The sequence below is a fragment of the Haemorhous mexicanus genome, chromosome 27 (assembly GCF_027477595.1).
Source record: "Haemorhous mexicanus isolate bHaeMex1 chromosome 27, bHaeMex1.pri, whole genome shotgun sequence".
NCBI lineage: Eukaryota > Metazoa > Chordata > Aves > Passeriformes > Fringillidae > Haemorhous > Haemorhous mexicanus.
This window is the reverse complement of record NC_082367.1, coordinates 5649862-5661953: the sequence shown is the minus strand read 5'-3', so window position 1 is coordinate 5661953 and position 12092 is coordinate 5649862. Positions and strand designations below refer to the sequence as shown.

Below are 12092 nucleotides of genomic sequence, written 5' to 3'. Positions count from 1 at the left end.
GTTTTGGGGCAACGGCCTCCTGCTGCCGCCAGGGGGCGCTGCGGCACCGGGCTCCCCGCGGTGGGCCCGCCCCCTCCCGCGCGCACCAATGGCCGCCGTCCCCCGCGAAGTTTTGTCCCCGCCGCCGCCCCGTAGCCCTGACACGTTTCCATGGAGGAGCCGCGCGCGTGGCGCCGGGGGCGGGGCCAAGGCCCGGCCTTAAAGGGGCCGCGCCCCTCACGGGGCTGAGCGGGAGCGGCGGCAGCGGCGGGTGAGAGACCGGGGGAACCGGGGGGGAACCGGTAGGAACGGGCAGGGGAACGGATGTGCTGCCCTGCCCTGCCTCCTTTGGTACGGACAGCCCAAACCCCCGCGGCTTGGGGTACCTCTGGGCTCTGGAGTCAATTCCGGTCCCCGGGTGCGTTCTGCCGCTCGGCCCCGGGACCCTCCGCTCCTCCCGGGCCCGTCCCCGCTCCCGGCTGAAATCCGCGATAGTTTTGCCTTTCACCAGGCCCGGTGCTGTTTCCCCAGCCCCGGGAGTTTGGGGGGCTCCGGCTGGGGCCGCAGCTCCGCAGGGAAATGTCCCGGTCCGGGTCCTCCCGGGGCTCCCGCCGCTCCCCGGGCCGGGGTCCCGCGGGTACCGCCGGCTGTCCCCGAGTCCTCCCTGCGGAGGGGCCAGCCCGGGGAGGGAGGCTGGGGAAACGGGGAGCGGCTGAAGGGCAGAGCTAGTACCCTGCGGAGACCACCCCAGTTAATTCATTAATTAGTTAATTCACAGCGAGAACTGCTGCCCTGAGGGGTACGGGTGAACCCAGGGCTGGGTTTAACAGGAAGAACCAGGGCTCGTCTCCGGGATGTGCCACCTCCGTGTCCGGGAGGTGTGGCCGGCCCTGCCCCGCCCGTCCCTCGGGCAGGACCGACCTGGCCGTGCCGTGCCGTGCCGTGCCCACCCCGCGGCTCTGGGCTTTCCCCCAGGAGCCATGGCCGAGACCATCCTGGTGACGGGCGGCGCCGGCTACATCGGCAGCCACTGCGTGCTGGAGCTGCTGCAGGCGGGCTACGTCCCGGTGGTCATCGACAACTTCCACAACGCCATCCGAGGTACGGGAGCCCCGTCCCGGCCCCATGCCCGGGCTGGGCCCAGCTCCGGCGCCCCCTCACTCCCCTCCATCCCCAGGCTCCGAGGAGCTCCCCGAGAGCCTCCGGCGGGTGCAGGAGATCGCGCACCGGCCCGTGCTCTTCCAGGAGCTCGACATCACGGACGAGGCGGCGCTCCAGGAGCTCTTCAGGAAGGTGAGGGCAGGAGCTGCAGTGCCCTGGGTGGCTCCCGGGGTCCCTGGCAGGGCTGGGAGCCACGGGAGCAGGGAGCAAACGCAGTGCCCGCTCCTGTGGGAGCCCCCCAGGCTGGCCGGACGGAGCTCCTGGGGGGATCCCGGCTGGTTCCTGCTGCCGTGGCTCTGATGCCCAGCCCGTTCCCTGCAGCACCGTTTCTCGGCTGTGATGCACTTTGCGGGGCTCAAGGCCGTGGGGGAGTCGGTGCAGAAGCCTCTGGAATATTACAGAGTGAACCTCACCGGGACCATCGGGCTGCTGGAGGTGAGAGGGGCCGGCAGCGATCCCGGGCTGTTCCCTCTGCCCTGCCCTGGGCCCTGCCAGTGCCCGCTGAGGGCTGGCACAGGGCACAGAGCTGGATCGGTGCTGCCCATTGCCCCTCGCAGACCATGAAGGCCCACGGTGTGAGGAACATCGTGTTCAGCAGCTCGGCCACCGTCTACGGGGACCCCCAGTACCTCCCCCTGGACGAGAAGCACCCGGTGGGGGGCTGCACCAACCCCTACGGCAAATCCAAGTTCTTCATCGAGGAGATGATCCGGGATCTCTGCAGAGCAGAGAGGGTGAGGAGCTGCCCCGTGGGGCTGCAGCCCGGCCATGTCCCCACACCAGGGGTGGCCCCACGGGGGTGACCGGGCAGCCCTGTCCGTGTGTCCCCAGGACTGGAACGCCGTCCTCCTGCGCTACTTCAACCCCATCGGCGCCCACGAGTCGGGGATGATCGGGGAGGACCCTCAGGGCATCCCCAACAACCTCATGCCCTACGTGGCTCAGGTACAGCCCCCACAGCCCTGGAGGTCACAGGGAGGGGACACTGGGTGCTGGGGCTCCACGGGGCTGTCCCTCTGTGCAGGTGGCAGTGGGACGCCGGGAATTCCTGAGCGTCTTTGGGAACGACTACAAGACAGACGATGGAACGGGTGCGTCACAGCACAGGGGGAGTTTGGGACAGGGAGAATTTGGGATTCCCAGACCCCTGGCCCTGCCCTCACCCTCTGCATCCCCACAGGAGTCAGGGATTACATCCACGTTGTGGATCTGGCCAAGGGCCACATCGCTGCTCTGAAGAAGCTCAAGGAGAACTGTGGCTGCAAGGTACCAACCTGGGGGTGCTGCCAGCCCTGAGGGGCTGTGGGGGTGCCAGTGGGGGCTGAAGGGGCACCTGGCCCTTCTCCCCTTGATCCCTGTCCTTTATCCTCCTCCCAGATCTACAACCTGGGCACAGGCACCGGCTACTCCGTGCTGCAGATGGTCCGGGCCATGGAGAAAGCCTCAGGGAGGGAGGTAAGGGCAGAGCTGCAGGCTCACAGGCACAGGGGCAGCAGCTGCTCCCACAGGGCCCTGCTCCCCCCCAGCAGCCCTGGCACCGTTCCCTCAGCCCCCCGGGAGCCCCCCGAGCCCTCAGTGCTGCTCTCCCTGCAGATCAAGTACCGGATCACGGCCCGGCGGGAGGGGGACGTGGCCTCCTGCTACGCTGACCCCGCGCTGGCCGAGCGGGAGCTGGGCTGGAAAGCTGCCTTTGGCCTGGACAAGATGTGTAAGGGCATCCCCTCCCTGGCACAGCGGGCACTGCCAGCCCCTGCCCTCCCTCACCTCCCTTCTCCTGTTCCAGGTGAGGACCTGTGGCGGTGGCAGCTGCAGAACCCCACGGGCTTCAGCAAGAACTGAGCTGTGGCCGAGGGCTGTCACCATCCTGGGAGGGCACTTCCAGCTCCCCCTCCTGCCTCTGGCACAGGGCAGGATGGCTGGAGCACCCTCAGAATCCCTCATCCTCATCCCCCAGGTCTTCACATCTCACAGATCAGAACCACAATGAACAGAGAACTGAGCCAGGGCCTGGTTTGGCACCACAGGCATGGAACCCCCACAGGAATGCCCAGAGGCTGCAGCCAGCCCAGGCTGGAGCTCCTGGGCCCTCCCTGTGCGCTGGGCATCCAGCACTGGGACAGCTGGGTCCTGCTGAGCCCAAAATGCAGCAGAGCCCCTGTTCCCTCCTGCCCCACCTGGCTCAGGGGGAGCCCAAGGCACCTCTGCCCCTGCCCTGGCACAGAGAAGGAACCAGGAACCTCCCAGAGGGACCAGTCACATTCCAAGGCTTCTTCCAACCCCCTCTTTTCCCTACCCCCAGCATGGTTTTGGGGACCAAATCTCATCTTCCCCCTCTCCTGCTGAGCTGGAGAAGCCCCTGCCCAGGGCTGTGCCAGCCTGGCCTGGCTGCCCACAGCCCCCTGGGTGCCTGCTCTGGCCTCCTGTGGCAGCCACTCCCCACAGCCCAAGGAGCTGCCAGGAGCCAGCTCTGCCCCCCTGTCCCACACTGCTCCTGTTTATTCCTGGCAGCTCCCAGGGCAGGGATGACGCAGCCGGCCCCGTGTGCTGTCGGCTGGATGAATAACTTATGAATTGAGCTTTTGATTTGTTTTTAAAATAAACTTTCCTACTTTCTAAGTGGCAGCTTTGTTCTGCTTCCCCTCAGCCAGAGCTGCTGCCACTAAAAATGGCACCCTGGGGCCTCATGGAGCCCCACTCCCTCCCAAATCTCTCGTCCTGCCTGGTCAGGGATGACGCCAGCTCAGCTCCAGGATAAGTTGAGGATTTATTTCACCTTGAGTCTCTGTGGAACGCACACACACACACACACACAAAAAAAAAAAAAAAAACCCAGACATGTACAAGGAAGACAAGAGAGAGAATAAAAACAACAACCAAAAAAAAAACCCAAAAGAAAATAAAAACAGAAGAAAAAAACCCAAAGCTGTATTGAGGAATGGAGAGAAGCCATTCTCCCTCCCGGGTTCCTGGCACTGCTCGGGCAGGGAGTGAGCAGGAATGCTCTGCACAGGGATGGTCCCGGGCCCCCCGTCACACACGGTTCCAGTTCACAGTCACACAGGTCAGTCTGTCCATCACCAGCTCCTGGTGACCCCAGAGAGATGCCATCCCACCCCTGCCACCCTCTCATGCCCCCAGCCAGGCCTGGGGGGCAGAGGCACAGCAGCACTAAAACACAGCATAGAAGAGCCAGCAGGGCAGAGCCCAGGGCAGGGGCAGAGCTGGGCTGCCCCCGGTGCCAGCAGCAGCTCTGCTGCTTTCAGACTTCCTAAAAAGAGCAAAAATTAAAACCCCCAAGGCCAGAGCCCAGCCAGGGTGGGCCCCACGATGCACTCTCCAGAGGGCAGTTATTGCTTTGCACAGCCCAGGCAGGAAGGGCAGGGCTGCAGCAGAACTGCTGGGGCTGAGCCCCCCCAGAGCCCCCCAGGGCAGCCCTCACCTCCCTGGCCCCCAGGCACCGGGCAGAGGCTCCCTGGGGCAGGGCAGGGGGAGCAGGGCCAGCCTGGGGAATGTGGGGGTGTTTTAAAAGCCATGATCAGCCCCAAGTGGGGGCTCAGCCCGGGGGAAGAGGGGGTGAGGGCAGAGCTGCTCCACAGCCACTGCCCTGGGCCCTGTGAGAGGGGAGGGTCAGCCAGGAGCCCCCCCAGAGGAGACATTCGGGGCCCCAGCACGATGCCAGCAGTCGGGAGGGGACAAGCCACAGGTGATTGTACATGAGGGGGGCAGGAGGAGCCCCCAGTCCTGGGAGCAGGGAGACCCCCGGGGGCACAGAGGGTGGGGCACAGCAGCACCCGGGCTCAGATGCTGGTCAGATGATGGCTGGGAGCAAAGCTGCTCCTTCCAGCTGCACCAGGAGCCAAACCCGGGGCCAGGGACTGCCCCTTCCCCGAGCCAGCCCAAGTCCAAAGGGAAGGACGAGTAGCAGCAAGAGAAGACATTGAAGACGGGGCCGGTGGCTCCATGAGTGTAAACGAAGCTTTGGGGCTCCCAGGGTGCAGAGCTGGGCTGGGAGGGGGGGAGATGCCTCTGGGATGGAGATTGTAAAAGCAACAAGAGGAGGAGGAGCAGGAGGAAGGAGGTGATTATCTCAGGAGGGCAGAGCTGCCCCAGGCCGATGGCTGAGGGGAGTGTGCGTGTGTGACAGGCGGGGCCGTGCGGGAGGTGCGGGAGCTGCACCGACCCTCCCTGCCGGCCCCGGGCAGCCTTTGGCGGTGCCAGCCCAGGGCAGAGCCTGCCCCGGGGCCTGCAGGGGTCCGCAGGGGAGTCCCGGGTTCCTGAGCTCCGACTGAAAACCCGTGAATCGCCTGAGCGGAGGCCGGGAGCGGCCACCGAGGGCACAGCTCCGAGCCCCAGGGGTGCCCCCGCCCCGCCCCGCTCCTCCCACCGCAGCCGGGCACGTCCCGCCCCTAATACTGGTACAAAAACCCCAAACCCAACAGGAAAACCTCACCCGCGCCGGGCCAGCTCCGCGGGGCGCCGAGGGGACGGTGACCTTCCCCCGGGAAGCGCTCGGAGCCAGAGCAGGAGAGAAAAGGCCACTCCCAGGCTCGCCTTAGCCAGCTCCGGTGTGGGCTGCGGGAGCAGCGGGAGAGCCGGGCACCCCCGGCCGGAGGGGACGCGGTGCGAGGGCGCGGGCAGGTGTGGCGGGAGGTGCGCTGGGGGGGCCATGGCTTCCGTTCGCAGCGGGCGGGTCACAGGGACACACGGGCGGCGGTGACCTCGGCACCCTCCCCTGCGACAGTCCCGAGGGGCTCGGCTCAGATCCGGGGCAGCAGCTTCTCGATGAACTCCTTCACCGCCATCATCTCCTGCGGGCGGCGCACGGCCCGTCACACCGGGGCTGCCCAGGGCCGGGCTGGGCCCCGGGAATGGGGCAGGAGGCTCTGCAGCCTCCCCCAAGGGCCGGGTTGGGCCCCGGGAATGGGGCAGGAGGCTCTGCATCCTCCCCCAAGGGCCGGGCTGTGCCCCGGGAATGGGGCAGGAGGCTCTGCATCCTCCCCCAAGGGCCAGGATGGAGCACAAGGGCTCTGCAGCCTCCCAGAGCAAGTCGGGAACAAATATAGCTCATGTGTTCCCCACCCTGCCTGGCCTGCAGGGCTGGGGTTGGTCCCAAAAGGAAGGGACCCACAAGGATCCACAGCCCAGACCCTCCAACAATCCCCCCTGGGCATCCCTGGAGCGCTGTCCAAAGGCTCCTGGAGCTCTGGCAGCCTTGGGGCTGTGCCCATTCCCTGGGGAGCCTGGGCAGTGCCCAGCACCCTCTGGGAGAAGAACCTTTCCCTGAAATCCACCCCAACCCTCCCCTGGCACAGCTCCAGGCCATTCCCACAGGCCCATCACTGATCACCACCCAGGGGGTGCCACCCCCTCCCTCCAGGGCCAGCACTGACCTGAGGACAGGAACTGTGCATCACTCCAGGGAAGGTTTTGAACTGCACCTTGGTGGGGGTGACGACAGACTTGAGCTTCTCGGCAGTGAGGGCCCCGAAGCGCACGGGGATCATGGGGTCCAGCTCCCCGTGGCACTGCAGGATGGCAATGTCCTTGTTCACGCCGTTGTTCGCCGCCTGCCACCAGGAGGGGACACTCAGCTGTGCCCAGGTGAGGGGACACCAATGGGGGACGTGCTTTGTGTCCCCAGCACAAGGGAGAGCTGCAGTGGGAGCATGCCCACGGCAGGGGTACCTGTGGGAAGGCCTTGTGCAGCGGGAGCCAGCAGCTGAGCGCCACGATCCCGGCCAGCTGGTGCTGGCAGGTGAGAGCCGTGTACAGCGACAAGGCACCGCCCTGCAGGGGGGGACCAGCACTCACTGTGGATCCACGGGGGTGCAGGGACACCCTCAGGCCCAGCTCACACCCACCCAGCTCCCTGAGACAGGTGGAGCAGGAATTGGGGACCCTCACCTGTGAGAAGCCCCCCAGGATGATGCGGTTGGGGGGGATCCCGTTCTTCATCTCGTGCTCAATGATTGCTTTAACTGGAAGGAGATGGGAGAAATGGGTCAGTGGAAGGAGAGGGCTCAAAAGCATCATCCCATGCTTCTGGGTGCACATCAGGGACAGGGAGGGGCCAGAGATGCCAGGGGAAAGGTTTGCTGGGATCACAGGACAGCAGAAACAAAGGAGAGGTGGAAGGAAGACACCTGCTCCAGTCACAGCAAGGGAGAGGTGTACAGCAGCTCACCACCTCCCCTTACTGAGCTCCTTACTGTTTTCTGCAGCTTTCTTGATCCCAGCTTCATCCTCGGGTGCATCCGGAGTCAATCCCATCAGGTCAAACCTGGGGGAAGCAGCAGGCTCAGCCAAAACCTCTCCCAGAACCCCAAGTGTGGGGAGGCAGGAGCTGGGGGGTCTCTGCCCTTCCCTGGCCCCCACAGGGCAGTGGATTTTGTCCCACCATCCCTCTCACTCCCCAAAAGGGTCCCACCCAGCCCTGTCCCCCAAAGCACTGACCAGGAGGGCATGACCATCTTCATGTTGAGGGTCACCGGGATCCGGGGCCTGTGGAGGAACATTTTGGGTGGTTGAGCTCAAGTCTGAGGGGAGCAGGAAGACTGAGACCTCTCCCCTTCCTGCTGAGCCCCCTCCTGCCTGAGCAGGGATGCACAGGGAGCTCCAGAGCCTTTGTCTTTCTCTCCCTGCAGCCACCAAGGATAAACAAGCCAAAAAGGAAGGAAAAGAGCCTCTGGTGCTGCTCACTCTGTGTGAACAGCTCTGCCTGCTGCAGGAGCTGACCATGGCAGCAGAGCCAGCCTGGCTGGGCAGCCCTGCTGGGCTCAGGCCTCCCCCAGCAGCCTTGGCAGCTTCAGACCCCCCCAAGAAGCCCCCCAAGCCCCCCCAGGGCAGCACTTACGCGTGAGGGCAGATGTACTTCACGTAGGGGAGGCGGATGGAGGAGAGAGCATCGGCCCAGCTGTGCCTGGGGAGGGACAGGAGGAGATCCTGGGCCATTTTCCCAAACCCTGCTGCCCCCCAACCCCTCCCCTGAGCTTATTTTACCCACCCCATCAGCCTGAGCCCCCCATGAAACCCCCCCAGCAATTGATCCCATCTGAGGTGAGCAAGCACACAAAGCCCCAAAGCTGCAGGCAGGGAGGACAGGGAGGCGGGAGTGCCCAGACAGGGAGGAGGGAATCTCCTGGACAGGCAGGAGGGAATGTCCAGACAGGGAGGAGGGAATCTCCTGGACAGGCAGGAGGGAATGTCCAGGCAGGGAGGAGGGAATCTCCTGGACAGGCAGGAGCCCTTTGTGACCACCATGGGAGCCCTGAGGTGGCCTTGCAGAGCAGAGATGCTGTCGCCCTGCCCTGCCGAGGCCTGGAAAAGCTGCAGTGCTTATCAGCAATCCCCGAAGGCAGCACAAAATCCACCCGCGGGGGGTGGGGGGCTGCCAGGCTGCCGGGATCATAAATATTCAAGAGCTGACAGCTGCTGGCAGCAATTCCCTGCCATTCCCTGCCAGGCTGGTGCAGGAGTGGCTGCAGACCCCAGCCCAAAGCCCCACACAGATCCTGGAGATGCCCTGAGGGAAAGCAGCAGCCAAAGGCTGGGATGTACATCTGGCAAAGCACACATCCCAGCCAGAGCCAGCTCCAGGGACACTCACCCCGTGTCTCCAAGGCCATGGAGGAAAATGACCTGTTAAAGACAGAAGGAAGGGAATTAGCTGGTGTGAGAGTCAGAGGGGGCAGGGCTGGGCTGGGCTGGCAGGGAGGTGGCAAATGGACACTTAGTCACCAACTCGAAGAGGCTGAAATTAGCGCGGAGCGTGGTGGATGGGTGGGTCAGGGATGTGGTGTCATCCTGCCACAGAGCTGCCACGGGCAGATCCCAACTCCTCTGCACAGCAGAGGGACAAAGAGTGACAGATCATCCCACCAGGAGTGGCACCAGAGCACAGGCCCAGCCTGAATCCCAGAACGGGCTGGAAGGGATCTTGAAGCCCCTCCAGTGCCACCCCTGCCATGGCAGGGACAGGGACACCTTCCACTGTCTCAGGGTGCTCCAAGCCCCATCCAGCCTGGCCTGGGACACTCCCAGGGGCAGCCACAGCTTCTCTGGGTACCCTGTGCCAGGGCCTGCCCACCCTCAGAGGGAGGAATTCTTCCCTCTGTCGCCAAGGACTCACAAATCCACCTCCACAGGCTTTTCATCTCAGGCTCTAGCAACCCCTAAGCCTTGGGGAGCAGAGGGCAGGCAGCCTGCAGACTCCAGGGAAGGACTGGGGGGGTTCCTTTGGGAGATTTGCTTTTAAAAGCTTAAACAGCCCCATCAGCCTTAAGCTCCACTGCCTTGATAAGCTGAGCTCTCACCCTGGAGCAGAGAGCCCAGAGCTCTCGCTGGCCCTGCCATGCTGGAGCTCATGGAAGCAGCTCCATTTTCCACAGGGAGCAGCAGGGAAAGGAGGGGGGAAAGGAGAGAGGGAAGGAGGGAGGGAGGGAGGGGAGGGCAGCCCTTACCGCGGCGGTCTCCCGCTCTGCCCCTGACACGGTGACAGCGTCGGCGAGGAGGGGGACAGACATGTTGTTACCACACATACACCGAGAGGGGTCGACACTGGCACCTGCGGGACACAGCCGTGAGGTGAGGCAGGAAAACAAACGTCCCACCGCCCTTCGGCAGCTGCTTCACCCACAGGAGCAGCTGGCTGGGAGGGAATTAAAGAGCAGGTGGAACACCCCACGGTGTGGCCTGGCAGTGCTGGAGAGCCCAGGAGCAGACAATGCTCCACACGTGGGGTGCTGGAAGTGTTAAAATTAGCCTGCAAATTACAACTCAGAGCCAAAGTTATTCCTGTGGCTGCACCAGCGTGGGCAGAGGGTGGCCAGGCAGCACAGCCTCAGCATCCCTTCATCCCTGCAGCCCTTCCCTGAGCTGTGCAGGAGCCTGACCCACATCTGCTCCAAGGGGGAAGCAGGAAACCCTCGGCATGCAGCAGCACAGGCTCTGCTGCACCCATAAAGCTCCAGCCCTGCTTTATGGGGCTGTGTAGGATGAACCACAGCACTGGGAGCTGGTCTGAGCCCCCCCAGTGATGGAAGACGCTTGTGGCTCCCCAGGACAGCAGGCAGGGTCACCAGCACTGTCCTGTCACTGCAGAGCTGCCAGCACCCAGCCTTCAGCCACAACAGCCCACGGTGTTTGCTCCCACTACATCACAAATCACAGCTCCCCACAAGGCTGCCCTGACCCCACTGACCACCAGCACTAATCAGATCAAAGCTTGTTTAGGGCACTGCCATTATCCCCCAGGAACAGATCAGCCTCTGGAGCACAATCACAGAATATCCTGAGCTGGAAGGGATGAAGGATCATCCATCCAACCCCAAACCCTGCACAGACCCCCAGCAACCCACCCTGAGCATCCCTGGAGTGCTGTCTGAAGGCTTCTACAGCTCTGACAGCCTCAGGGCTGTGCCCACTCCCTGGGGAACCTGGGCGGTGCTCAGCATCCTCTGAGGAAAAACCTTTCCCTGATATCCAACCTAAACCTCCCCTGGCACAGCTCCAGCCTCTCTCAAGGTCCTGTCTCCATCCTTTCCTCATCACACTCTGCCCCAGCTTCACCTCCCACAGCAGCACCATCCCCAGCAGGTCAAGGTGACACAGATCACCCCAAACCTTCCCAAAAGTGCCAGCAGCCAGCCTTACCCAGAGAAACAGCCTGCTCTGTCTGCCAGCCTGGCCAGGACCTGCCCGACTCGTTCCACTGACTGCTCGTCAGCAGCTTCCCCACTCAAATAAAAACACCGGGAACAGAGCAGCTCCCCGGATCTGACACAGCCACACGGCCCACGTGCTCGTGTGTACTCCAGGGGCAAAACAACCGGCCAGGAGAGAAACCACACCTGCCAAAAACCCTGGCAGGAAGACAGAGGGACAGCCAAAAATAACAGCACCTTCCCCTGGCAGGGATGGGACGCGCTCCTTGCTGAGGAGGCTCCAGGGAAACTTGGGATGCTCAGACATTGGGAATGCACAAAACATTCCTCCTGGGAATCTCCAAAAATCCTGCTGGCAACCCCAAAATTCCTCCTGGGAAGCCCAAAATTCCTGCTGGGAATCCCCAAAATTTCTGCTGAGAATTCCTGCCTGGGATGCTCCTGCCCCGCTCCTGGAGGGAGCACAATGGGATCCCCAGGATTAAACCCCTCAGATGTGCCCGTGTGGGTGTAAAGGCACAAACAGAACCAGGAGGTGAATTTGGGTCCCATCCCGCCGCGTCGCACCCACCAGCGACACCGGACGCGTTCAGCAGGCGCTAATTAGCATTAATTACCGTGCCTCAGCCTGTCTCCCGGGCCCGCAGCCCCGCGGGGAGCGGAATCCAGCGGGGGGCTGGGGAGATCCCGCCCGGCAGCGGATGGAGGCGGGATCCCCACGGCCGGGAGCGCCGATTTTCCGCCTGAACCGGGGCTCTGGAGGGTCCCTGCAGGCTGCGAGACCCCGGGGACGGAAAGACGCAGCCCCATTATCGCACCGGGGCCCGCCGAACCAGAACCGCGGTCCCTTCACCGCCCCTCTCCCCGTTAATCCCCGTTAAAGGCCCCGCCGCCCCCCCACGGCTGCCCGCGGCCCTCACGGAATTTCCTCCCCCCTCCCGCAGCAGTGGTACGTCCCCCCCGCCGCGCCGCTGCCCGGTTGCGCCCCGCTTCCCCCCCCCCCCCCCCCCGCAGTGCCCCGGTGGTACGTGCCGCCCCCCCCTCCCCGCACCTCTCCCGCGGCCCGGCGCGCGCGCTCCTCGCGGCTCCCCCCGACGCGCTCCCACAGGAACTTCCGGCAGCGCGGCGGAAGTGACGCAGCGCCGCGCCGGGCGCGACCGGGCGGCCATGGTGGAAACGGGCACCGCATCGCGCTCGGAACCGCCACCGGGCCGTCAGGGATTATCGGCAACACGCCCCGTCCTGCCCTTCCCACGGCGGATGACGGGTTACGGGGACAGGCCCCCGCCG

At 64.3% G+C, this 12092-nt stretch overlaps 2 protein-coding genes across 5 annotated transcripts; one reads left to right on the top strand and one right to left on the bottom strand.

Moving 5' to 3' along the window:
* The first annotated feature begins 149 nt into the window (after positions 1-149).
* GALE (UDP-galactose-4-epimerase) lies at positions 150-3756 on the top strand. 2 transcript variants are annotated; one of them, XM_059868529.1, is made up of 11 exons: positions 150-250; positions 955-1080; positions 1157-1272; positions 1462-1575; positions 1698-1874; positions 1972-2085; positions 2165-2231; positions 2321-2406; positions 2518-2595; positions 2734-2848; positions 2924-3756. In XM_059868529.1, exons 2-11 carry the CDS (start codon positions 960-962, stop codon positions 2977-2979), a joined length of 1044 nt encoding a protein of 347 aa, XP_059724512.1. In that variant the 5' UTR covers positions 150-250; positions 955-959; the 3' UTR covers positions 2980-3756. The 2 variants fall into 2 exon arrangements, with proteins under 2 accessions (XP_059724512.1, XP_059724511.1); XM_059868528.1 differs by lacking the exon at positions 150-250 and having other exon boundaries at positions 686-1080.
* Positions 3757-3885: 129 nt separating this feature from the next.
* On the bottom strand, positions 3886-11999 carry LYPLA2 (lysophospholipase 2). 3 transcript variants are annotated; one of them, XM_059868534.1, is made up of 10 exons: positions 11854-11999; positions 9600-9703; positions 8747-8778; positions 7994-8059; positions 7594-7641; positions 7350-7420; positions 7045-7118; positions 6826-6927; positions 6531-6707; positions 3886-5948 (listed from the first exon to the last, which is right to left on the bottom strand). In XM_059868534.1, exons 1-10 carry the CDS (start codon positions 11969-11971, stop codon positions 5898-5900), a joined length of 843 nt encoding a protein of 280 aa, XP_059724517.1. In that variant the 5' UTR covers positions 11972-11999; the 3' UTR covers positions 3886-5897. The 3 variants fall into 3 exon arrangements, with proteins under 3 accessions (XP_059724517.1, XP_059724516.1, XP_059724518.1); XM_059868533.1 differs by lacking the exon at positions 11854-11999 and adding an exon at positions 11420-11564; XM_059868535.1 differs by lacking the exon at positions 11854-11999 and adding an exon at positions 10792-10924.
* Between the last annotated feature and the right edge of the window lie 93 nt (positions 12000-12092).